The sequence below is a fragment of the Martes martes genome, assembly GCF_963455335.1.
Source record: "Martes martes genome assembly, chromosome: 9".
Classification (NCBI taxonomy): Eukaryota; Metazoa; Chordata; class Mammalia; order Carnivora; family Mustelidae; genus Martes; species Martes martes.
In genome coordinates, this window is record NC_137896.1 from 9,563,072 (window position 1) to 9,587,476 (window position 24,405).

The following is a 24,405-nucleotide window of genomic DNA, read 5'->3' on the forward strand; positions in this document are numbered from 1 at the left end:
GATGACGTTGAGTAGACGCTGTCTCTGTGTCCGGCCCTTGGCTGTGCACTCCGTGTAAGTGACATCGTTTAAGCCACAACAGCCTGTGTGGTAAGAGTTGTTAGTATTCCTATTTTACAGATGAGAAAACTGAGGTTTAGAGAAAAGAAGAAGCATGTCCAAGTGCACACAGCTGAAAGCTGGTGTCGGGTCTAAGCATTCGACGCCGGGGCCATGGTGTTACCTACCCCCCAGAAAATCTGGTCAGTGTGAACGAAAACCTGGGTAATCTGATCCCTAGCTAGGTCCTCGGGTAGACATAAGGGTCTGGAAGTACCAGGGTCGGCAGTTCTCAGGGAAGGCAGTTTGCTCCCCAGGGGATGTTTATTTATGTCCGGAGACATTGGATTGTCCCCATGGGGTGCTGCTGGCATCTGGTGGGGACAGCCCGGGGACGCCTCAAAAGGTCCTACAGTGCACAGGTCAGCCCCTGCAGCAAAGAATTCACCAGCCCGTATGTGAATGATGCCAAGGTCGAGAACCCCACTCTGGGTAATGACCTTACTTCCCCGCGTTTCCAGGTAGACTACAGTTTGATGATCCTGGCAGTCCCGTCTGTAAATTAAGATGCGCTTCCAGCGCGGGAGTCTGTTCCTGTTGGGATAGTAATAACTCAAAACAAAGTCCTTAAATCCTTTTGATCTTGCTTTCATCATTTAATGCGTTTCCAAATGCTTTGAGTTTTCTTCTGTTTTCTTGTGGCCTTTGCCCCAAAGTGAGCCCCCCCCCCCTCTGGCTTTTTATCTTTAGCCAAGTGAGAAAACACTGGCGTCCGCTGAGTACACTTTGTACTCCCATCTGTCCTGGGAATTGGGCACAGGCGCAGAAAGTGGGTGTTCCTCTTGGGTATTCATTCCCTTGGGCCCCCTCTCTAGGATGAATCCACCGGAGAGATCACGTTTTACATGAAGGGAGCGGATGTCGTCATGGCTGGCATCGTGCAGTACAATGACTGGCTGGAGGAGGAGGTAAGCGGGGTGCGCGGAGTGAGAACCGGGCTGCAGAGGCATGTCTGCAGGCTGCCCCTCGCATGGCAAAGCGAGATGGGGCTCCGCTTGTCACCTGTGCCTACGTAACAGGTGGCCCCCGAACTTAGCATCAAACAACACACTTCTATTTCGCATGGTTTCTGTGGGCCAGGGATCCGGACATAGCTTCGTTGGCTCCTCTGCTCAGGGTCTCCAGAGGGTTTGCTTGGGCCAGCTCTCATCTGAAGGCTCATGCGGGGCAAGACCCACCTCTGCGCTCACCCAGCTGCCCTGTGTGGGAAGTCAGCTCCTCTCTGGCTTTTGGGTGGAGGCCGGTCCCAGGGGGGCAGAGAGCACGGGGGGCCCCGTCCCAGGCGCCTCTTCTGGTTTGTGGTCTGGAGACTTGGCCACAGCCAGGAGGGAGGAAACTCTCCAGTTTATCAGGCTGGTCTTGTTTTATCTCTCTGTTCCAGGTAGGAAAAGGCACGTTTTCCATTCAGTAATATTCTATTTTCAGTTAGAGGGTGGCAAACTCAAATGCCAATGGGGGCCAGGCAGGTAAGTCAAAAGAAACAGGCTGGGGTGTGTTTTTCTAGCAGGGTCGCACTTTGTTTGTTAAGCATATTAGAATACTCTTCCCTTGACAACTGTTTTCTGGGAAGACCTAGAAGCTGCTGCTTTTCATCCATCGCTGGTTGTGGTTATTTGGGAAGGTGTGGGCGGTTTCGTCTGAGGTTCAAATCCAGACTTACCTGTGAAGTCTTAACAGTCTTGACTTAAATTTTGAAATGTATACTGTGTCAATCAAAGACAACCTCTGTTTGGCCTATGGGCTGCCATGTTGCGGCCTCCCTTGAGAAGGTTTGCTTTAGGGGAAAGCCGTAGTCCGATTTGCCACTTTCGCCAGCCCCTGTGTCCGCTGTAGCGTCCGGCCCTCCTCCATGAGAGTCTGGGGCTTGGAGGTGGAGCCCTTAGTGCACCTCTCCACTGACTGTGGTCTGCTTTGCAGTGTGGAAACATGGCGCGAGAAGGTCTGCGGGTGCTGGTGGTGGCGAAAAAGTCTCTAGCAGAGGAACAGTATCAAGACTTTGAAGTAAGTGGTCCTGGGACCTTTTTGTTATTCTTTGCAGCCCTACCCTTATCTCCCCCTCGCTCATTCTCCTGTAGCCCTACTGAAGTCCTTTCTGAGCTCCCCAGGCTCACTTCTGCCACAGGGCCTTTGCACTTGCTCTTTCCTCTGCCTGGAACTCTCTTACCACACAGAGCTCCATGGCCTGCTCCCTTGCTTCCTTTGGGTCTCTGCTCAAATGCCACCGCCTCTGAGAAGTCTTCCCGAACTCGCCATCTAAGGCAGCCCCACCTCACTGCTCACCATCCATCACCTGCCTCACTTTCTTCACTGTGGAAGTCCCCACCTAGGATGACCTTGTTTCTGTGTTTCCATCTAACATTCTTCTCTGAAGAATAAAATTTTTTTCAGAGCAGAGACTGTGAGTTTGGTTCACTCTTACATCCCAGCACTTGTTGGTCATGGACACATGGTATATCCTCTGGAAAAAAATTTTTTTTTTTTAATTTGTCAGAGAGAGAGAGAGAAGCGAGAGTGAGCACAAGTAGACAGAGTGGCAGGCAGAGGCAGAGGGAGAAGCAGGCTCCCCGCCGAGCAAGGAGCCCGATGTGGGACTTGATCCTAGGACGCCGGGATCATGACCCGAGCCGAAGGCAGCCGCCCAACCAACTGAGCCACCCAGGCGTCCCGCCTCTGGAAAATTTAAAATGATTCACCTCCTTGGAGCCCTCATTTCTTTACATTGTGAAAAGGGTTGAACTAGATCATTGACTTTGATGGTCAAGGGTTCCAGAGTGAATATGTGTGGTTTATTGTCCTCTTGTCCCATAAATTTTGTGTTTCTTGAGGGCAGGGTCCTGGCCTGGCACAAAGCCTAGCATGTGCATGGGCATATGACCGACCGGGAGAGAGGTGTGGCTGGGGACAGGCTTCAGGGGTCCTTGTCCTGGCCCCACCCAGAGGAGCTATGCCTGAGTCTGTCTCTTCCTTGTGCTCGAGTTCTCTGCAGAGTTTTATTTAGCAAGGTTTCTAGCCCTGATAATTTCTACTGTCCTTCCAAGTTTAAAAGCATGTGTTTGAAACAACCCATTTGGGGATTTTTTATTTTCTTCCAGGTCTTTGCTAACCCTATATATAAAGTGGCTAAACTGAAGGGTTGGGTCCATGGTCTTTGGAGGTGGGACTTCATCTTGAGAAAACCCAGAGATCAGGGGTTTTTGGTCACAAAGTGTGTGCTGTGCGTGGGAGAACGTGCTCTCTTTTTGAGATCTTGAGTTGTGCCAATCCTTGCAATGGCCTGGGGAGGGTGGGACTGTTACTGCCGCTTCATGGATGAGAACAGTCGAGAATCAGATACACGGAGCAACTTGCTAGAAGTTGCACAGCAGGCAAGTATAAAGGAAAGGGTGATACTAAGGCCTGGGTAAGATCTGGGCCGGTGAACCTGGAAGGACGTTGGATGTCTCCGCTCATCCCTTTAAGGTCCAACCACGCCCTGAGGTCCCCCACTGGGTGTTCCCCTCCCCACCCTAAGTGGCCGCATCTCCCGCTGTGTTGCAGGCCCGCTACGTCCAGGCCAAGCTGAGCGTGCACGACCGCTCGCTCAAAGTGGCCACCGTGATCGAGAGCCTGGAGATGGAGATGGAGCTGCTGTGCCTGACGGGGGTGGAGGACCAGCTGCAGGCGGACGTGAGGCCCACCCTGGAGACGCTGAGGAACGCCGGCATCAAGGTACGCTGACCCTGCCTGGGGCCCAGGTGCTGAGACGCACGACGGCCCCGCGGTGGAGCGTAGAAATGAGAGAGGAGGGCGGGGAAGGGGTGGGAACCGAGGAAGCCGAGGGCACGGACAGTGACCGCGTCCCTGGCTGGGATGGGCCACTGCGTCCCTCCCGCCCCTCGGGCCCTGTTTCTGGAGGACACCTCCCCCCGCCCCCCACTGGGCTCCACGGAGATGGGACCGCGCCCCGCGCCTCCTCCCTCCAGCCGGCTCGGGGTGTCCGGCACATTCTTGTTGAGCCACCGGCCAGCCATCTGCTGGTTGTTCTGGGTGAATGAGGGGCCGCCCTGCGGACTCACCGCCTGTTCCAGCAAACTGCTGTCTTCACACGGTTTGGGGCCAAAAAGAAAAAAGAAAAGAAATCCTGGCGTTTAATCCAGAGAGGCCGGCAGAGGGCGACAGAGGCGCGCGTGTGCCGCCGCGGTTACAGGGAGCGCAGCCCCGGACCTGGAAGCTCCCGGACACGGGTGTGTCTGCCGCCCGCCTCCACCCAGAAGCGGCTCACAGAGGCATCCTTGGCCCCGAGTTGGGCACAGGCTCCCATGGGCCGGGCTGCGGTAGTAAAGGGGCTCCGGCCACCGTCGTGCCCTTGGGGGGCTTGTGCGCACGTGAGCGTGTTTCATTGTAAACCCGATGCTGTCTTGTGTCTTCGGGCCAGAGGCCTAGTTCGTTGCAAGGCAACGGTCAGCAAGGTCCCACTTGTGGAAAAACGGTCCGAAGTCAGAAGGGCTCGCTTCTGGTGTCACGCCGCGGTGCTCGATCTGTCACTGGCAACTTCTGTGGACCTCGTCTCTCCAAGTTTGGGCCTTTCCAGTTCCTGCTTCTGGCTCCATCCCGAGCTTCTCCTCAAAGCTGTTCTCTCTAAAAGGCTGCGTTCTTGTTTTTGTTTTTTAAAGATTTTATTTATTTGACAGAGAGAGACACAGCAAGAGAGGGAACATAAGCAGGGGGAGTGGGAGAGGGAGAAGCAGGCTTCCCGCTGAGCAGGGAGCCCGATGCGGGACTTGATCCCAGGACCTTGGGATCATGACCTGAGCTGAAGGCAGACGCTTAGCGACGGAGCCACCCAGGCGCCGCCAAAGAGCTGTTCTAATCCCAGAGTGTGGACTGGACTTCTCTTTCTGGTTTCCCTGGTCAGAGGGGAGGGGGAAGGGAGTGTGGGGGGGTGGGGCGGGGAGGGACGGGTTTGGAGGCAGGCCTAGCGTGAGGTCCTTCACAGGCCAGAAGCTGTGGGAGCTTGGACAATTCCTGCTTCAGCCCCTTTCTAGATGCAGCAGCCACGGCCAAGCAAGGTGAGAGGCGTGCTGCTGGGCCTGGGGCTCAGGTCTGGGCACGTGCCTGCGGTGCCCCCTGTCGTCCTGATGTGGGGCCTCTGTACTGTCGTGCACCAGTGACTTTCCATGGTTTTCTAGAACTTGAGCCTCCCAGCTCCTTCCCTGGTGTTTCAGCAAACCCTGAAGACTGGCACCAAACTGGAATCACTAAAAAGAATATATTTTTTAAACGGCCAGATGAGGTGTGGAGAGAAGAGGCTGACACCCACCAGGCTCAAGCCCAGAGCCACGGCCTCTCCCCACCCCCACAAAAGGGCCCAGTGCCCGTGTCCTGGCTGTCTCACAGCCTGGGTTTGAACCCGGTTTCTCCACTGAGTACTTCGGCAGTCCTTGGCAAGTGGCTTGGCTTCTCAGGGCTCTGTTTCCTGCCTCCGCACGTCACCGTGAAGGTCACATGCACTGAACGTGGATGGCACTTGATGGGCACCTGGCACGGCAAACGCTCTGGAAACCATTGCCATTTGCTTTCCCGTACCTCCCCCACTGCCAGCGTGTCCTTTGCACAGTGATTCCGCGCCCTTCCCTGCTGGGGGCAGCGAGAGCAGAGGGTTGATGGGTGAACCAGCAGGGCAGGAAGCACATTCCGTTTGGACTCTGAACACGGGGATTCTGGGCCTGTTCGGCACGGGAGCTGGCTCTGTGGCTTTGGGGCAAGTCACCTACCCTCTCTGAGCCCATGGCAGCGAGACGCAGAATGATCTGTTGGGAGGGGCGGAGGAACTGGGCACGTTTGCCGTTGGCTTAACCAACCACCTGGATAGACTGCATGTAACGTGACAAACCAGTGTTTCCTGTAGGGCATGGAAGTGACCTTCACCCATCCTGCTGTCTCCTTCTTTGAAATTATTTATTGCTTTAAGAAAAATTTCCGGAAGGGGGATGAGGAGGTCAGAAGCCGAGCTTCATGATGTCTGTGGAAGTGTGTGGCCAAACGGTTTTCTAGAAGTATTGCACCAGCTTTCACTGCCCCCAGCAGTGGTCACTTGGGGTCCTGAAGCCTTCGGAATGGGGTATTCCTGCGGTGTGTTGGGGACACCATGAGCTTTGAGATAAGTTAGAATAAATGAGGGGCACCTGGGGGGCTCCGTCGTTAAGCGTCTGCCTTCGGCTCAAGTCATGATCCCAGGGTCCTAGGATTGAGCCCCGCATTGGACTCCTTGCTCAGCGGAGAGCCTGCTTCTCCCTCCCCCAGTCCCCCTGTTTGTGCTCCCTCTCTCGCTGTCTTTCTCTCTGTCAAATAAATAAATAAAATCTTTTTTAGAAAGTTGGAATAAATGGAGTTTAGCTCGATATTCTTGGGAACTGAGCAGACACGGGCTGCAGGCTGGCCTTGAACAGTGGCCCAGAAGAGCCCCTCTCTGCTGTGGTTCTAGGTTTGGATGCTGACAGGGGACAAGCTGGAGACGGCCACCTGCACAGCAAAGAATGCACACCTGGTGACCAGAAACCAAGACATCCACGTTTTTCGGCTGGTAAAGTGTTGTCTGCCCTGGGGCCTCGTGGGGACGATGCTACAGTTTGCGGGGTGACCTCAGAACCCTAAAGAGGGGAGGGAGGAGTGTAGTAACCGCCTTGGGTGGGGGGACTTACATCGTTGGGTTTGGAGGGAATTACTGAATGGCCCCGGCGAGGCTGCGGGGTTCCTTCTGGCGGTGGTTCAGACCCACCTAGTTACAGCCCCGTGTTCCTACCCTGGTGGGGGTCACGGTCCCTTCGAGAAGCTGATGCAGGACACCATCGGGGCGAAGGGTGCAGATAGGCCCATGCATGGGGAATTGTACCTGCGAGTCCAGATGCCCCAGACCCTTGAAGACCAACTCCTTGGATAAGAAGTAAATTCCAGGTCACGGATCGTGGCGGGTCTGTCCTCCGAAGGAAACCCTTGAGGAAGGAGAAAACCCTTTAGAAGGAGGTGTACTGGGTGGGCAAGTGGGAAATTTCCTGCCCTTGTGGCAAGCACTTGACCCCAGCAGTGCGGCCCCGAGGAGCTGCTCGAGGCCAGAAGCCACAAGCTGGGGTCGGCTTGATGGAGCTGGGAGGTGAGGAGCGGGTGGTCCCCTTCTGCTGCCAGAGCCCGCAGACTGGAGGGGCCCTGTCTGTCCCAGGAGGGTCCTCTTGACTCCCTGCCTTTGGTCCACAGCCCGCAGCGCCCTCAGGAGATCGGCAGTTTGGGGCCCCGCCCAGTAGTGTGGGGTAGGGCAGCTCGTCTTCAGCAGCCATGGACTCCACACTTGCAAACGCTCTTATTTCCTAGAATGTATTCGTAACCCCGAGATCGGTGCTCAGGGCCAGAGTCCTCCATGGCCAAGTGCAGAGCAGGGGGAGACCTCGTTGCCTGTCGTGCACGTTCCCAGCTGGGCTCACGCGAGGCGACCCCCGCCTCCTCTGCTCTCGTCCTGCCCACGAGCACAGCCCACGGTCTTGGAGGGCCACTTTTTTCCTGCCTTTTTTTGCCGTCAGTGATTTTGCTGTTTCAAACCCCCCCCTCCCAGCACAGGGCTGGAGTGTGTCTAGTGTCGCAAAGTGTAGGAAGGCCCCGACGTCCCTCACAGAGAAAGTGCGAGTGTCGGCTGGGCTTCCTTCAGGCATGAGCTCGAATGCTGTTGGTTAGGAGTTCCGCGTTCATGAATCGACAATGTGTATTTCAGAAGATGTGTTTAGGGTGCACTGGGGTGGTTCCATCGGTGAAACGTCTGACTCTTAATTTCGGCTCAGGTCACAGTCTCGGTCGTGAGATCGAACCCTGCGTCGGTTGGACTCTGGGCTGGGCACGGAGGCTGCTTAAGATTCTCTCCCTCTCCCTCTGTCCCTCCTCCCGCTCACGTGTGTGCACACGCTCACTCTCTCTAAATAAACAAAATCTTGAAAAAGTGCATTTAAATAGAAACACATACAAAATAAGGTTATGTATTGATTGACAGAAATATTATGGCCAAAGGCTCACAGGAACCTCGCCTGTATTTCCCCTAGGAGCAATGAATGGTTCCTTATTTGCTAAGTCGGTGTTCACAGCGACATTATAGAGCATAAACTACTGAAAGTAATGAGACTCGACTGTGTGTTCTATGGATTCTGTATTCCCTACATTCTGTATATTTAGGGGTTGCAAACAACAGTCCATGTGGCCACCTGCTTTTGTAAATAAAGTTTTATTTTATTTTTTTAAGATTTTTATTTTTTTGAGAGAGAGAGAGAACATGAGCAGGGTGGGGAGGGCCAGAGGCAAAAGGAGCGGCAGACTCCTCGCCCAGCAGGGAGCCTGACGTGGGACTCGATCCCAGGATCCTGGAACCCTACCCTGAGCCGAAGGCAGATGCTTAATCGAATGAGCCATCCAGGCACCCAAATAAAGTTTTATTTAAGCACAGATAAGCCCCCTTACTTACCTATTGTCTGTGGTTGCTTTGGTGCTATGACAGCAGAGTTGAGTCGTTTCTGCCAGCACCGTAGGGTCCCCGGGGCCTGCAGGGTGTACCGTCTGGTGCGCTACAGAAAAGTTGGCCCCCGGCTAGATGCCTGGCTTCTGGTGCCTGCTTCCCAGCCCCCGAGACGAGTTACTTGAGGCGGGCTCACGGATCTCGCCGTGCCTTCATGTGAGGACGGCTGTTATCATCACGCACCTTGTAGGGCTGTTGTGAGCTGTAAATGGGGAAAAGAAATCCATGGAAAGGGCCTAGCATAGTGCCTGGCACACAATGAAAGTGGGGTCACATTTAGCCCTTTTTCTTTTCTTATGTGGGTCCCAGCCGTGCTGGGGGAAATGCAAGGTAGTAGTTGGCATAGCAGCTCTCCGGCTTCCCCCAGGATCATAACAAACCCGGTTTAGTTTGGCTCTGGGTCTGGCGGCAGGGGCAGGGCGGGCGTCCTGGGCCGGGGCGGCCATTGTCTTCAGCCCGGCTTTAGGAAGCCGCTGTTTGTTGTTCTGCCATCTCCGGAGCGCACGGCCCCCTCCACCCCTCCGCTCCCTTCCAGGTGACCAACCGCAGCGAGGCCCACCTCGAGCTGAACGCTTTCCGCAGGAAGCATGACTGTGCCCTGGTCATCTCTGGAGACTCCCTGGAGGTGGGTGTGGGGACCCCGCCCGCCGGGTCCTCCTGGGAGTGTGCTTCCCTTCCTGCCTGGGGGGCGGGGGCAGGGACCTCGGGTGACCCCCCCCTCCGCTCCCCTCCCCCCAAGGTCTGCCTCAAGTACTATGAGTACGAGTTCATGGAGCTGGCCTGCCAGTGCCCGGCCGTGGTCTGCTGCCGCTGCACGCCCACCCAGAAGGCCCAGATCGTGCGGCTGCTGCAGGAGCGCACCGGGAAGCTCACTTGTGCAGTAGGTAGGTGCCTCCCCCGTGCCCACCCTTCCCCCCCCTCCCCCACCGCAGCCACTGATGCACAGATCCCTCTTTCCAAGGGTGGTTGAACTCTGCGGCTGTGTCCTGGCCCCTTCGCGTAGGTCATGCTTTTCTCCCCCAGCAGACCTTGGCTCTGTTATTATTATTATTTTTAGTATTATTTTTAGTATTTCCCCCTGAGTAAGAGGAGATAAGCACACTGTAGGGCTTTTCTCCTGAGCTCGCTCCTCCTTTGCTCAGGAGGCGGGAAGCCGCGTGGCAGAGGGATGCGGACTGCACACAGTGGGGCCAGATCCGGGACCCCTGGGCGCCTGTCCCCACCCAAGCCTCAGTCTTCCCATCCATAGAATGGGGTCATAAGCACTCAGGTGGTGCTGATGAGGATGAAAAAGGGGTAGTTTTCCCAAAAGTGCTGGCCAAAGGGCACAGTATTGGCTCTGTAAGCGTCGAGTTGGTCACTGCCACTGATGGGCTGCGGTACCCTGCGCCTCCCACGCAGGGGTGGGGCGTGGACACGGTCCCCCTGCCGCCGCTCCATGGCTGGGGCTCTCACCAGTCACCTGGTGTTCCTCTGACGCTCAGCTGCTCCGTCTGAGAGACAGGAAGCCGATGCTGTGGGGTGTGGGGGTGGTTCAATGGGCTGGGGCAGAAAAGGCTGTAGTAATAAGCAAGCGCTCAGCGAAAGGCCAAAGACTTCTACAGGGCTTCAAAGTAAGAATGAAACGTGGGGATCCTGTTTCTCGCCGCTCTCTAATTCCCCGGCTTTTCTCTCCGGTCCGTGCGGCCCGCAGGTGATGGAGGCAACGACGTCAGCATGATTCAGGAATCCGACTGCGGCGTGGGTGTGGAGGGGAAGGTGAGTGCAGGCGCGGGGCGTGGGGGGTGCTAGTTGCTGCCGGGCGCTTGGGGCCACGGTGTCAGGTCATTGTATTGGGTGGGGAGCTGCTCTTCTCCGCTAGCCGGAGCTGCTTTTTCCCTCAAAACACAGCTTTGATGCTTCTGAAAATCCTGGATTCACATTACGAAGCACAAGGAACCACGAAGCGTGATCCCTTGGTATTATTACATGGGAGTCAGGTTATTACGTGGGAGTCGGGGATCGACATCACTCCATCTTGCAGATGACGAGTGATGATTTTTCGTGTGCCAACGCTTAAAAAAAGAGTGTTTTGCTGTATCGTCAGGGCACCGCAAATGTACTAGTCACTTTTCCGTGGCCATCACAGTGTCCATAAAAGCATCTGTCATCACGCTGTCTGCCGATGTCTTGGGGGTCAGAGAAGAATGTGGCGTGGTCTTCCCCTCACTAAAAGCTGCATTTTAAAAAGTTGGTGTGTTATAACAGTTTTTCTCTTTCTGTCCTTGTCACCTCTGTGCTTGCCTTTTACTGTTTCCTCTGTCCTAATTTGTGACTTCTAAACGGCGACAGGCAAGAAGAGTGGTTCCCAGGTTTGTCAGGACTTTGTGTTTAACAGGAGCACAGAGGCCCCAAGTGAGGGCCAGAGATGCCGTCCTGTGCATTTGGTCCCACGGCTTCCTGAATCGGGCGAATCCACACTCTCCTGTGTTCTTTCCGCCCTCAGCCCCCTCCCCCCAGCCTTACAGTTTGCTCCGAGGAACAGACTGTCGTAAGGTGCCGATCTCTGATGATTCTTGGCTCCGGATGCACATTACGGGGTGGGCGCACCCCCAAGATACTAGATCCCTTTGACCTCCAAATTATAACTGTCTGTGACTTAAGGTGTTTTTTATTTAAATAAATTCCTCTTTTTCAATCACACGTAGACTCAGACCACCTACTGAGCACAGCTCGAAACCAAAGAAGCTCTTCACTGAAGTTTCCCCAAGATCCCCTTACGGTGTCTTGCTTTTTCCGTGGAAAACAAAACCAAACAAACGTGTTTGCCTTGACCTCCTGTGCTTCTGACGGTGCCCGTTTTGTGTGGCTTTCAGGAAGGCAAGCAGGCTTCCCTGGCGGCCGACTTCTCCATCACCCAGTTCAAGCACCTGGGCCGCCTGCTCATGGTGCACGGCCGCAACAGCTACAAGCGCTCGGCCGCCCTCAGCCAGTTTGTCATCCACCGGAGCCTCTGCATCAGCACCATGCAGGTGGGCGGGGATGAGGGGGGCAGGCAGGTGGGGGCAGGCGGGGGCGGGGGCAGGCGGCGCGACTCTGCTCACCCTCCCCAGGGCTAGCAGGGAAAAGGCCTGGAACTCGACCGTGCTTTGGAGCTGTGCCCCTCCCTGGCCGGTTGGTTGGTTGGTCGGTTGGTTGACTTTATTTTGCCACCTGACCGGTTTTGAATCCCCGCCGGGCCATGTTCCAGCCCAACAGACCTTGGATTGCCCCAGGTCCTTCCTCTGGTGGCTGGGGCAGGCCGTCCTCGCCGTGGCAGGGTGGCGGTGAGCGTTTGCAGCGGGCCTGGCCAGGGCTTGGCAGGAGGGAGGGGTGTTTGTTGCCCAGAGTTGTTAGGATTTTCTTGCCAGAGGGAAGCGTGCAGGGTGAGATACGGACAAATACCCAGGTCTTGGATTTCCCAGATGCTCACGAGAGGGCCAGTAGAGAATGACCTCGCGAGGAGAACTTGTGTTCTCCAGTTCTTCCGACACCCTGGGCACGTGGCTCTAGGTCCACAGGGCAGCGTCTCACGCGGTCCTCATGGTTGCCTGCACCCGTTGTACAGATGGGGAGCCGGAGGCTCCCTGAGGCTGAGAAGCACGTGCAGTGTCTCTTGGGGGTTTAGTCTATATCGGGGGGGACTCCCGAGCCCATGCTCTTGGTCGCGGTGTCTCCTCGAGTGCCTGCGGTGCAGGGAGGCCTGGATCGCTGCCTCGGCTCGCGTGGGCCCTCAGGTGGGGCAGCAGAGCCCGTGGCCCTGCGGGGCCTCCAGTGTCACGGTTCTGCCTCCAGCCATCCCGGGTGGGAGTCGAGCTGGGCCGTCCCATTGTTCAGCTTCTTGGGAGTAACATCTCGTTCCCATCTTGTTTCTCACAAAAGAATTCCAGGATACGTTCCCCACCTCCTCTCTCGCTGGCTCCTTTCACATCTGTCATCGGTCTGTGGCAATGAAGTGTACACTAGGGGGAGGGCCAAAGGGTGGGAAAGAAAACATTTTGGGTGTTGAAAAATGATTGACGGATTGATTCCCCTTCATGGACATTTGGTGAAAATATCCCAGTTTAGTAGTGAGAACATAGGGATGATGGGACTTGAAACCCACGTCTCTTTCTGACCACACCACTAAATATCTCTGAGACCCTGAGATCCCTCTGGGTCTCAGTCTTCCATCCATGAAATGGGGATGATAAGACCTGCCTCGCCTCTCAGATGAGGCTACTTGGAGAAGCAGAGTTCTGCAAGGCGTCAAGTGCTGAAGGCATCCTTTCCCCTAGTCCTAAAACCACAGGGCGAGGTATCCAGTGGGGGGGATGTTTTAATCTATGGGAAAGGCAATTGCCACATAAAAGGCATCCTCCCTTTCTGAGTAAGTGAAGTGATGCTGTTCCGTGTACATGAGACCCTCCCCCTCTTCTGGCCTCTTTCTCACCTTCTGGGGGTCATTTTAGGTTTTCAACATCTATTGCCTTTGTGAACGTAGGAGCCTTAAAGTGATTTTTTGGTCAACGTGATCTACACCCAAACAGCTGTTACGGCTCATCAGAGCACATCTGTACTTCTGTGTTAGCTCGTGGGTGGCGCTCTGGATCTGTCCCTGGGAGACTGATCGGCTCGCCCCTGGGCGCGTGCACAGAAGCCGGGCTGGGTGAGCTGACTTCTGTAAAGCCTGTATGTTGTCGCTCTCAACATCAATTTAGAAAAAACTTCAGGATGGGAAATTGTTTTTTGGGGCTGTAGAAAAAAAATCTCGCTGTCCACTGTGCTGAAAGTGGCTGGCTGAGGACAAGTCCCTCTTGGAACCGCACCTTGGCGTCGGTCTCATTGATAGATGTGGCCGTAGTGTTTTTTTCCCTCAGGTGTTCTCTCCACGACAAAGGCTTTATGGCTAACCCGGCCCTTTTAGGGGAAGGAGGCTCTTGACGTTGATTTACAAAACGAAACACCAGATTCTTGACATTTTTACAACCATCCTTTCTGTGCCGCAGCCCAGCTGGGGTGGAAAGTCATTTGAAAGGTGGCTTTCACCTTCCAGTTCTGAAATATGACCAGGGTGCAGCTGGGGCTGCCCATGACCTTGGCCCCAGGTGGCACCTGCGTTCCGAGCTCTGTGCCAGACAAACACCCACAGCAGGTGATGGGGGGCGAGCCGCCTCTGGTGCCACAACCTTTCTAGTCACCAGGCTGGCTCGGGCTGTCTCTCGTATTCAGCTTTTGAAAAGCCTCTTGTCGTCGTCTCTGGCCTCTTTTTGGTTTTCTGCCCCTAGGAATTCGCTTTTGAGGCCACTTTCCTTCCGTGAGCCTGTCGATGCCCAGAGATGGAAGTAACGGAGTGTCAAGTCTGATTTTATCTCCCCAGCCTGGTTTTTCACGGCCAGTAGCTCCTGTTTTCCAAGTCAGGAAGCAGACATTTCAGGGAGCGTTTGGAAAGGTCTTTATTGCTCTTGTCTAACAAAGGCCGCAGGTTATGGGCTCTTTGTAAAAATTTCCAGAAACAGTAAAATGTGTCATGTAAGAGGGGCTGTGCCTTCTCTGCCGCCCCGCCCGCAGGGAGCTGGAGTACGGAGCTGGGATTGAGCCCCGCAGTCCCTTTACCTGCTCAGAGTCCCCTCCTGTGAAATGCAGGCGATAGGACTGGCTCTCATGGGTGGTTCTGGGGGTTCATGGGGATCGCACAGGGTATTTCTGGGTCCAGCCTGTGTCCCCTAACGTCAGTGTTCACAGAGGGGCGGAGAGTGGTCCCTGGTGCTAAACCACCCGGGAAGGACTCCTGGCTCCCGTCACTTACGAGCTGCGTTATCTTGGGCGAGTCCCTTAACCTCTCTGTGGCTTACTGTTGTCATCTGTAATAGGGGTTGATGATAACAGTACCGACCTCATGAGGTGTTGTAAATATTGTGGAATGAGCTGGTTTCCTTAAAGCACTCACAGCTGTGCTGGGGAAGTGTGTGCTGTGTGAAGCGTTGACTGTTACTTTATAAGTGTAGGGATTTTGTCATGATTTTTGTTAACATCCTCCTTTCTTGTTGGCACAGGCAGTCTTTTCATCCGTGTTTTACTTTGCCTCCGTTCCTCTATATCAAGGATTCCTCATCATTGGGTAAGAAAATCTAAGCAGGGTGTTCATTTTTTATGCAACCTCTCGAAAATGCCAAGTTGCCAAGCAATGCCGTTGAGAACCTTCTCAGATTCACAAGTTTTTTTGAACTGACAAGCCTGTAACCAGATTGAGGAAGTGGGGTCTGCTATGTTTGTGGTTCATAGCCCTTGGCCATTTGGACCTGGAGATGGAAACCTGCTTGCCCCTGAGAGTCTGAGCTGACCGGTAATTGTCAATCAAAGCAAGAGCAAAGGTTCAGACTCGGTGATTCCATTGTGGTCTTAGAAAAAGTGAAAGGGGAGCTCTGGAAAGTACCCTCCCTGCCATGGACCCCAGTAGAACCTTCTGCTGCTGGGTCTCTAAGGCGGCCCAGAGCCTTGATTTCTTTGGGGGAGGGGCGCTTCACGGCTGCGTGCCACTGACCTGCTAGACTAGGGTGTCCCTGGGACATTTGCTGCCCTCAAACCCAACCCCGTTCCTGACTTGGAATTCATGACGTTCCTTGTGATCCTTCGGAGAATGTGTTCAGTCTTTGAATGGCCAGATGGGTGGAGTTTGGGTACCACACGCCCTAGATGGGAGGCCCGTGTAGGCCGTGCTCCTGGTCGTGAAGAAGCAGGAAGCACAGAAAGGCCGGCTGGCCCTGGGGCAGAGTCTTACCAAAGTTGCCTGCCTTCTTTTTATGCTGGCCTGTTCACTCTGACAGTGGACAGTGACATTCTGCTTGCTTCCAATTGGACAGGTGGACATCTTTTGTTAGGTCCCAGAAAAACAAAAGAACATGCCAGAGTGTAGGCAGGGGCTCCCCGGGCTTGGCTGCATGTGGCCTTCCGTGACATGGACTTGTCCCTCTCTGTTCCCATTTCCTTCTCTCTCCCTCTCACTCATGCAGCCAGCTGCACTGGCTGCCTTGCTGGTCTTCAAACAAGATGCACTCTCGCCTCAGGGCCTTTGCACATGCTGCCCTCTCTGCCTGGGATGCTCTTCCCTCCACTTGGGCCGGACTGCCTCTCACCTTCTCTGGGTGTTTACTCAAATGTCACATCCTTTGGGCACCCTCTCGAAAATGACACCACCCCCATGTCTCCTTCCCTCCCCTCCATTAGAGTTTCCTTCTTAGCACTTACCTGCAACACACAGTGTAGTTTACCGACTCTGTTGACTCACTGACTAGTATGAAAGCTCTCCGAGGGGAGAGGTTTCCATCTGTTTTTCATCTGAATCTCCCGAGCTTAAAATCAGCCCTGGCACAGAACGGGCACGCAGTGGGTGGTTGTTGAAGGAACGAATGAATGGAAATTGGGCTGCAGAAGCTGGAGAAACAAATTGCTCATTTTCCTTCGGCTGGGTCTTACCTGTGGTGATTTCCGCCCCTCCCTCCCCCCACCCCCAGGTACTCCACCATTTACACCATGTTTCCTGTGTTTTCTCTGGTCCTGGACAAAGATGTCAAGTCGGAAGTTGCCATGCTGTATCCTGAGCTCTACAAGGATCTCCTCAAGGTTCACGGGACTCCCCCTTCCCTCCCTCACTCCTCCCTCCTCCTCCCCCTTCTCTCTCCCTCTCTCCCTACTGTTAATTGATTTCACACAGACCCTCCATATCTGGTTTGAACACACTGATTGGGACTGCTAGTTTCTTAGAGGAAGGCGTGGGATTTTATTTTATTTTTCTTAAAAAAGTAGTATATGCGCTTGTAAAGAATATTAAACAGTACAGCAATAGGTGAACTGCAAACGAACCAACTAACAACTTAAAAAAAAAAAAGCGCCTGATGGTTCCATCCTCCAGCCTCAGCTGGTGTCTGCTCCTGGAAACGTCCTTGTGTTCACTTCCGAAAAGTGTGTGCGTGCTGCGTGTGGTGTGGTGTGTGTGTGGTGTGGGTGGGTGTATGATTTCATTTATTTGTCCCCAAGGAATTTTACTGAAGAACAGATTTGTTTCTACCTTATATCAGTTCTCTTTAAAAAATGTAATTTCTCTAGTGAGTTCAGATATGTGCAAGACCCCCCCCCTTTTTTTTAATGAAAACAGGCAGGTTGCCTCATTATTGGAGGAGCCCAGTGCGGTAGTAACCTGTTCTTTCTCTGTTCTTTCTCGCTTCCTCATTTAGGGAAGACCGTTGTCCTACAAGACCTTCCTAATATGGGTTTTGATTAGCATCTATCAAGGTAAGGCAGTGCTCAGGGTCAACTTGTCTGTTGTCTGTAGAGCATGAAGGGAAGAAGCTGGAACCCTAAAATTTGGTTAAGGAGCGGGACAGTGCGCCCCGGGGGAGGCCCTGCTCGGCATGTTCTGAGGACTAGAACATTCAGCAGAGCGGTAGATCTGAGAGGTGGTGCCGTCTGCCTCATGAGATAAAGTCAGAGAAAAAGATGACGGATACTGCTCAAAACCTGCCAAGATGCTGAAGCCCTTGTAACAAAAAGTGGTTGTTTCCTGGAATGTTCTGATACTTTTTCTGAGGTCAAGTACTAGTTTTTGAAAGATGCGTTTACCTCAGCGGCCTCCAGCGAGGGCCCCTGGATTGCAGAGACTGCAGGATGACTTGTAGGAGAAGAAAATATCCAAACCCTGCTGGTGTTTAATTCTGTCTTTATGTATGTTTTATGATGTGCACATAATTGTGTCATGGTCCTGGTTATCTCTCTGTGTCTGCCCAAGCACTGACATGTAATTTACAGATGCACGTTGTGTATTGGGAGGTCTCACTGACGGGGCATGCAACCGGAAGGTGTAGAAACCAGTGAATTTGTTGGCAGGAGGCTAAATTGTCATTAAAAAATAGAGGGGGGCATTTTTAAGAAGTCTCTCAAAGTGTAATACGTGCATTGATTACGCAGCTACGTTTTATGTGTAGAATTTCATAGACAATGAGCAGGGAAGCGCCGTGTCGGTCCTCCCTCTCAAACGCTGTCGCAGTGGGCGGTGGTGTGAGGAGTTTTGGGGTTTAGCGTCTAGTAATACTCTGGCACTGCACCATCGGTTTGGTTTCTGCTGTGCTAGAAAAACACGCATCCGGACCCCATACCCTCCTCCACTTTCCTTTCTCACCTTGTTACAGGGGCACGACACTGAGTGTCTCTGGGCTACCTCTGTCATTTCGTGTTTGGGGGAGAGGGGTGGTTAAGATAACACACGACCCAGGATTCACCATCTTAACCCTTCTCAGGGGCATAGTTCGCTCGCGTACAGTGTATTCACGGTGGTGAGTTACGTTGTACATTTACAGCGTCACTGTTGCAGGAAAACAGCCCCAGAACTTTTCCATCTTGGCAAGCGGAAACTCTGTCCCCATTCCCGCTTCCCTTTTATCTCTATGGACGTGACTACTTGGGATACCTCCTAGAAGTAGAATATCCACAGTATTTGCCTTTTTGTGACTGCTTGCCTCTGTCGTTTTAAATAATAAAGTTTAAATGTCTCTCTCTTGTTCCATCCACCCCGCATAGTTATTCTCTCCTGTCTCTCCTGTTTTTCTCTCTCCCTCCCTACTTCTCTCTTTCCTCCCTCTTTCTCTCTCTCTTTGTCCTCTCTTTCCTCTCCCCTACAGTTTTAGACTCCTTATTATATAAAGTCCAAAGGGAAAATGGGAAACCAGGATGGGGCACCTCTTTCAAACCTCCATAAAGCACCACTCGTCAAGCGCCATCTTTCATGTCTAAAAGAAAACAAACAGAGAGGAGCCCCTGCTTGGGAGCAGACCTCGGGAGCCTTGGGAGCCCCGGGTGGGGAGGGCGAGGGGGCGGGCGGCGGCTGCGGGCAGGACCGTGCGGGACGCCGGCTTCCTCTGCCTTCGCAGGGAGCACCATCATGTACGGGGCCCTGCTGCTGTTTGAGTCCGAGTTCGTGCACATCGTGGCGATTTCCTTCACGTCGCTGATCCTCACCGAGCTGCTGATGGTGGCCCTGACCATCCAGACATGGCACTGGCTCATGACGGTGGCCGAGCTGCTCAGTCTGGCCTGCTACATCGCCTCCCTGGTGTTCCTACACGAATTCATCGGTGAGACACCTTCCTGCCCCTCCCCTCCCCCCGCAGCCGCAGCCTGGCACTCGGGTCTGGGGGCCTCCCTGGGACTCGTCCTGAGCTCTTTGTCCCACAGGCCTTGGCGCTCAGTGGCCCCCATGTTGTTCTGGCGTCCCCTTGGGGCATGCGGCAGCTGTGACTCAGCTTCCTGGAACAGAGGCTCTCCGGCTTGGTGTCAGTAGGGTTTCCTTTGAAAAGCGCACCGTGTGAACTGGCTTAGAAGGGATCCCATTGAGTTCAGCAAAGATTGGCTGAGATTATCGAGGGAGCCAGTCATTGCGCCGGGCTCCGGGGGGGCTCTGGAGAGGTCAGACATCCAGGTCTTGCTCACGAGTAAGTGATAGCCCCACAGGGTGTGTCCTTATCACAGGGTGGAGAAACTCCACCTTTCCCCGAAAGCCCCTCTGATGACATCTCTTGCTGGTCAGCAAATGGTCCTTCAGGTTCGGGTAAAGGGAAGACGGGCATCCGCGAAAAGTGAAGTCTTCGAGGAGTTTCACACTCGTCCCGAGAGTCTGTCCAGATGGGTTTCGTGAGCACTAGTCGTGTGCTCTGTGGCTTGGGGTGGTGAGCTCTGCCCTCGGGAAGCTGCCACAGGGCCGGATGGGCAGCTGTGCATGGGCTCCACGGCCGGGCACTCAGTGGGACTGTGGCCGGTGCCAGCCACCTGCCTCCCACCCCTTCCTGTGCTCCACTGTGCGGAAGCCCGTGAGCCCCGCTCTGCTCTCACAGAACCCTCTGGACTGCGGGCTTACCGTCCTGCAGCAGATGGGGGCACCTGTCCTTAGCTGGAAGCCCCCTGAGGCTACCCCCATTTCCAGCTTGGCACTGCCCTCAGGCCCGGCCGCCCTTGGCTTTGGTGATCATCCCAGAGGCGAAGGGAAAGCGTTTCTGGTGTGGGAGAGCCTTTCTGCTCTCGGGCGGTGGGGTGTACATAGAAAATCTGACGTGCTGTCAGATTCCGCATCAGAAACACCTGTAAGAATCGTTTGTGCCCCTGGTTTTCTTTCCCTGGTGCTAGAAACAGCATTTCACTGAATTCAGCCCAGAAGCAGGTCAGAGAGAGGAGGGGGCGGGGAGAGTCCAGGCCCTGGGAGACCGAGCCGAAGGAAAGGGCCAGTGCCCGGAGGCCGTGTGTCAGTGACAGGAGACAGTTCTGCCCCCACTTACCCCCCATCAGAGCTGTGCCGGCTATTCTGAGCTGCACAGGCCTTCCGGAACATTCCGCCCGCTCACCGCAGTCTTCCCGTTTGCTTGCAGATGTGTACTTCATCGCCACTTTGTCGTTCTTGTGGAAGGTGTCGGTGATCACTCTGGTCAGCTGCCTGCCCCTGTACGTTCTCAAGTACCTGCGGAGACGGTTCTCCCCGCCCAGCTACTCGAAGCTCACGTCGTAGGCGGCGCCGGCCCAGGGCGCCGGCCGCCTCGACGCTCTCCTGCCGGGCAGAGTTCAAGTTGCGTTTTTCTTAACCGCCGCCTGTGGGTCACGCAGGCATCGCTAACACGTGCAGTTTTGACGCGAAGAGGCTCCGCGCCGGGTCCTGACGCCGGACGACCGGGGAGGTCCCTGGAAGGGACCCCGCGGCCTGCTCGGGCCCCTCGCGGCTCGGCCCGCAGCGGATGTACATATGTTAAAGCCGGCGGCTCCGGCTGACGGATTTATCCGTGGGTCACTGGGCAAGCTTCCAAGGACTTGCATTCTGTTGTCATGCGATAAGGGTTTCTGTCTAGTTGACGATCGTAGAGGGGTTTTTGTTTTTGTTTTCAACAGTCCTAATGTGTGTGTACTCTTTACGTCTTTCTCACTCTTAAAAGCCGGCTTCGGAGAAATGTAAAAGCCATTGGGATAGGTTTGTGGGGAAAGACAATGACTTTGGTAGAAAGTTACGCAGGCAGTCATCTCGAGGTGGAAATGAGGGATGTCCTGTCCGAGGCAGTGCTGCTCTCCAAGGCCGCACCGGCTTCAGAGTGACACAGAGCAAATGAGAGGAGGGAGAGAGAGAGAGACAGAGGGTGCCATAAATCCAGTCTGGCCTCCTCCCTCAGACTCAACATCTCCAGCCCTCGACTTAGCTTCACCTGCCACCTCGTAAAAGAATTTTCGGAGGTGTTCTCCTGCTGTCTTCGGACCTGGTAACGATGACCAAGCCCGCGGCCAGCTGAGGACACCCTCAGACATTTTCAGCAGAGTTGTTGCAGCAGGAAATGTGCCACCGAACAGCTCCTCAACGTGTCGACAGACTGATAAGAGACTCAACTAATTCTTTAGACAACGTTGCACATGTGGCTGGGCCCATCCGAGTCCTGAGTGCAAGGTCAGGGGCGGGGGGGCTCTCTGCTCCACAGAAGTCTGTTTCCCATTAGGAGGCTGAGTGACAAAGGCAGAGGCATCTCCCATGTTGCTGTGCATCGTTCGTCGGGGGCAGCCCCGGTGGGAGGAGACCCGGGCGGCCACTCCGGGGTCCTGGGGTCTGGGGTCCGTCACACTGCCTACGGCTTTCGCGGGGAACTTGCTGAAAGGCAGCCAGTGGTAGCGACCCTCCCCCCCGCCCCCCGCCACGGGGATAGACTACACGCCCGTGTGTTTCTCATAAAGCTGTGGCTTCTCGTTTCAGAGGAGGAAGGGGGTGTGCAGGGCCTGGACCGGGCAGGGCAAGGCATCCTCGGGGTTTCGAGTCCCTCGGCGCCCGGCCGCACATGCCTGCCGTCAGGGCTCGGCTGGTTGATCTTCCAGAGCTGACCATGCTTGAGGTCTTGGACTTGGATGAATTCCTTCGGCCCTTCTGCTCGTGTGGGGCTTCAGGGCTGCGGGCTCCGGCTGGTGGCGGCACCCACTACCCTCCGGGCAGCCGGCTGTGGGGGAGCTGGGGGCGGGAGGAGCAGGCGGTGGTCCCCTTGCCCGGGAGCACTCTTCATACGCTCCTGCGTGGGTTGTCGCCCTTTTAAAACTTCATAAAATGACCACAGGTTCCAGGCACCGGTCAGCTGGCTGTTGACGTGGCTTCTGTGTGAAGACTGTGCGTTTCTGCAGTCGTCTTTGCCTTCTCGTGCCGGCCATTCCGCACAGACCCGCAGAGAATACAGGTTACAGTGGGTGAATAGTTATTTAGGACTAGGACCTTGGTCTAAAACTCTCAGAAAGATCGAACACGCCTGACTTCTTCCTGAGTGATGTTTCTGAGTTTCAAAGGGAGGGGAGTGGAGTGTGGGGCTCAGAGTTTCACACTTGGTTCTGTCTTTTTGGAAGGCTGATCATACGTCTTAACGTCGCTCTGTTCTGAGTTTGTAAGCCCCGATCCTGGGCTTCTTCACAGACAGGGGATGGCTCCTGGGGTAGGTCTTAGGGAACCATTGCTAGGAAATTGCCGACGTTCAGCAGATAGTGGGAGGTGGTCTCTCTGGTTTTATTCCTCAAGTCCCAAGTGATCCAGGTGTGTGAGTTGACTGTTAAAGTCCACCCCTGAGCTACTGCTTGCCATCTCCCAGGAAGGAAGCTTTTCAGAGAGGCTGAAGAAGCCCTCCACCCCCCCCCCCACCTCCTCCTGGAAGTTGACGGATGCTTGTCTTGCTGTTACAAACCGTGTTCGGTTGTCTCGGCCAGAGGGACCGAAACCCGAGCGGAGCCCAGACTACCATCAGTGGGCAGCCTGCGCGCACCACCTGCCGGGGGGCCTCGAGTGTCCAGGAGCGCGTGTGCCCCCAAAGGGCGGGAGCCTCCAGTCGGTGAGAGTACAGGATGGTCGCCTGCACAGGTCAGCCTCATCCCAGCAGAGAGAAGTGCGGCACACGCGGGTTGTCTTCGTTGTAGGGGAGGACAAACACCCGAGCTACTTTACAGGAAGCTCCTGAGTTCATTAACCTTAAGCATAAGGATTCTGTTGACCATTTTCTTGGTTTCCCAATCTGGAAAGAATTTAAGAAGCACCACTGACCCCTTCCCCTCACCCTGGACCTCAGTGGGACCTAAGTCTGTGATAGCTGATTTAATTTGAGGCCGGAGGCCCCACAACACGCAATCAGTGCTGTTCAAACATTTCTCCTTAAAGTAGAAATTACACCACCCCCCCCACTCTCTGACACCGTTACGTATTTCTGTCACAGTAAGCACTTTTATTTTATGATGATTTTTGCTTGATCTTGCGGGGATGGTTGTGTGTGCGTGAGGACAGTGCGATCTGTTTGTGGTTTCTCCTTTCCCCTCCTTCCTCTAAGAAAACGACCAGACGAGCTTCTCCGTCTTCAGTGATTTCTGGTGCCTGACAGTGTGGATCCTGGTTTGGCAGCTCTGTGGGCACAGGTGCATGTCGCCCGCGGTGCTGGGCCAGGCCAGTTGCATTGACCGTGGCTGCTCAGAGTGGCGGACGTGGCCCCCGAGCCCTGGAGGGCATCCCCGGGAGCATCCTGACATCGGGGCAGACCACCTGTTTGTAGCCGCCAGGAGCTGGGAGACCAAGAGCTGGGATGTCTCCCACTGCGACGGTCATATTCTCCGGGTCCCAGGCCAGCTTCCCTTAATAAGTGAAGCCCTTTTGTGTCCTAGTAATCTTGAATACCAATGTCGGCTGACCCCTTCCCTCGGTGTGTTCTCTGCTGAAAGTTAAGGTCACACTGACAACTTTTGAATGTATTTTGAGTTTTGTGCTCATTGGAAATTGACACAATAATGCCTATTCTTCCTCCAAACTTTGCTTTTATACTTTGTTTTGTTTTTACTGGGGTGGGGATGGGAACGCCCTCATGCCTTTATGGGGCAGCATTTTAAACCTTTGCCAAAATTGCCGATGGGACCTACATGTGCTTCCGCTCATCCTATTGAAGGCAAACACCTGTCAGCTGTTTTTTATCTTTAATCTCCTGTGTGTGTTTCAGTGTGTGTGTGTGTGTATGTGACTGTGTCATCTCCAGTTTTTCGATGAGATGCTTGGTTTGCATTAAAATCCCGTCACTCCCAGCTTTGTTTTCGTTAAGAAACCTACAAGGAGCTTTGTAAATACAACCGATTTTATTTCTCCTCCCTTCCTTTAATGTAAAGGAATTTGTTGCGTATACTTACGGGGAAATATTTCCATTAATGATGTTCATTTCGTCTTGGAAAAGTGTATGTTTCTGATTGGAGCGGAGAGGCAGATGATGTCATGAGCAGCGCCCCAATGACCCTGAGCTCCGCAGCACCTGCTTGCTCCGCGGCAGCTGTACCTGTGGACGCATCCTGGTCGCCGTGTGGTCATGGGTGCTGTCCATTCAGGTCGCTGGGTTCTGTCAGTGAATACTGCGTTTGTTGCGGGGGGTGGTGGGGACAAGTGGGGGGTACACAAAAAAAGCTGTGGCTAAATTATGATTTTGTCGCTCTGGGGCTAACTGTAAACTCTCCTAGCAGTCCATGGCCGCCCCGTTAGTAGGTCCCTACGGGTAATCCGCCTTGCAAACTCTCACCAGGACAGAATTTTGTCATGAGAGGGCAGCTCTGGTACAGGATGCTTTAATTTAGCAGGGACTCCCAGATGATTTAAATTCTCGATCCTGTGATGATACCCATGTGATCCTGCGTGCTCTGAGCGGTTCTCCTTTCATTGTCTGCCAGCCCGGTCCGTTGCTGTTGCCCAATAAAGCTTGTGTACTTTATGCCTCCAG

General features: G+C 54.4%; 1 protein-coding gene across 4 annotated transcripts in view; it reads left to right on the forward strand.

The window, feature by feature from the left end:
- The window catches only part of ATP9A (ATPase phospholipid transporting 9A (putative)), a 131,472-nt gene extending 107,068 nt beyond the window's left edge, over positions 1–24,404 (forward strand). For 3 of the 4 annotated variants that reach the window (XM_080813901.1, XM_080813903.1, XM_080813902.1), the window contains exons 16-28: positions 915–1,007; positions 2,017–2,100; positions 3,637–3,807; positions 6,563–6,661; positions 9,162–9,251; positions 9,366–9,510; positions 10,320–10,384; positions 11,482–11,637; positions 14,680–14,744; positions 16,138–16,246; positions 16,858–16,915; positions 18,547–18,750; positions 20,035–24,404. In XM_080813901.1, the coding sequence (XP_080670027.1) occupies positions 915–1,007; positions 2,017–2,100; positions 3,637–3,807; positions 6,563–6,661; positions 9,162–9,251; positions 9,366–9,510; positions 10,320–10,384; positions 11,482–11,637; positions 14,680–14,744; positions 16,138–16,246; positions 16,858–16,915; positions 18,547–18,750; positions 20,035–20,171 (1,476 nt within the window). In that variant the 3' untranslated portion in view covers positions 20,172–24,404. The remainder of the gene's footprint in view (positions 1–914; positions 1,008–2,016; positions 2,101–3,636; positions 3,808–6,562; positions 6,662–9,161; positions 9,252–9,365; positions 9,511–10,319; positions 10,385–11,481; positions 11,638–14,679; positions 14,745–16,137; positions 16,247–16,857; positions 16,916–18,546; positions 18,751–20,034) is intronic. The other variant, XR_013967436.1, reaches the window with a different exon arrangement.
- Position 24,405: the final 1 nt, after the last annotated feature.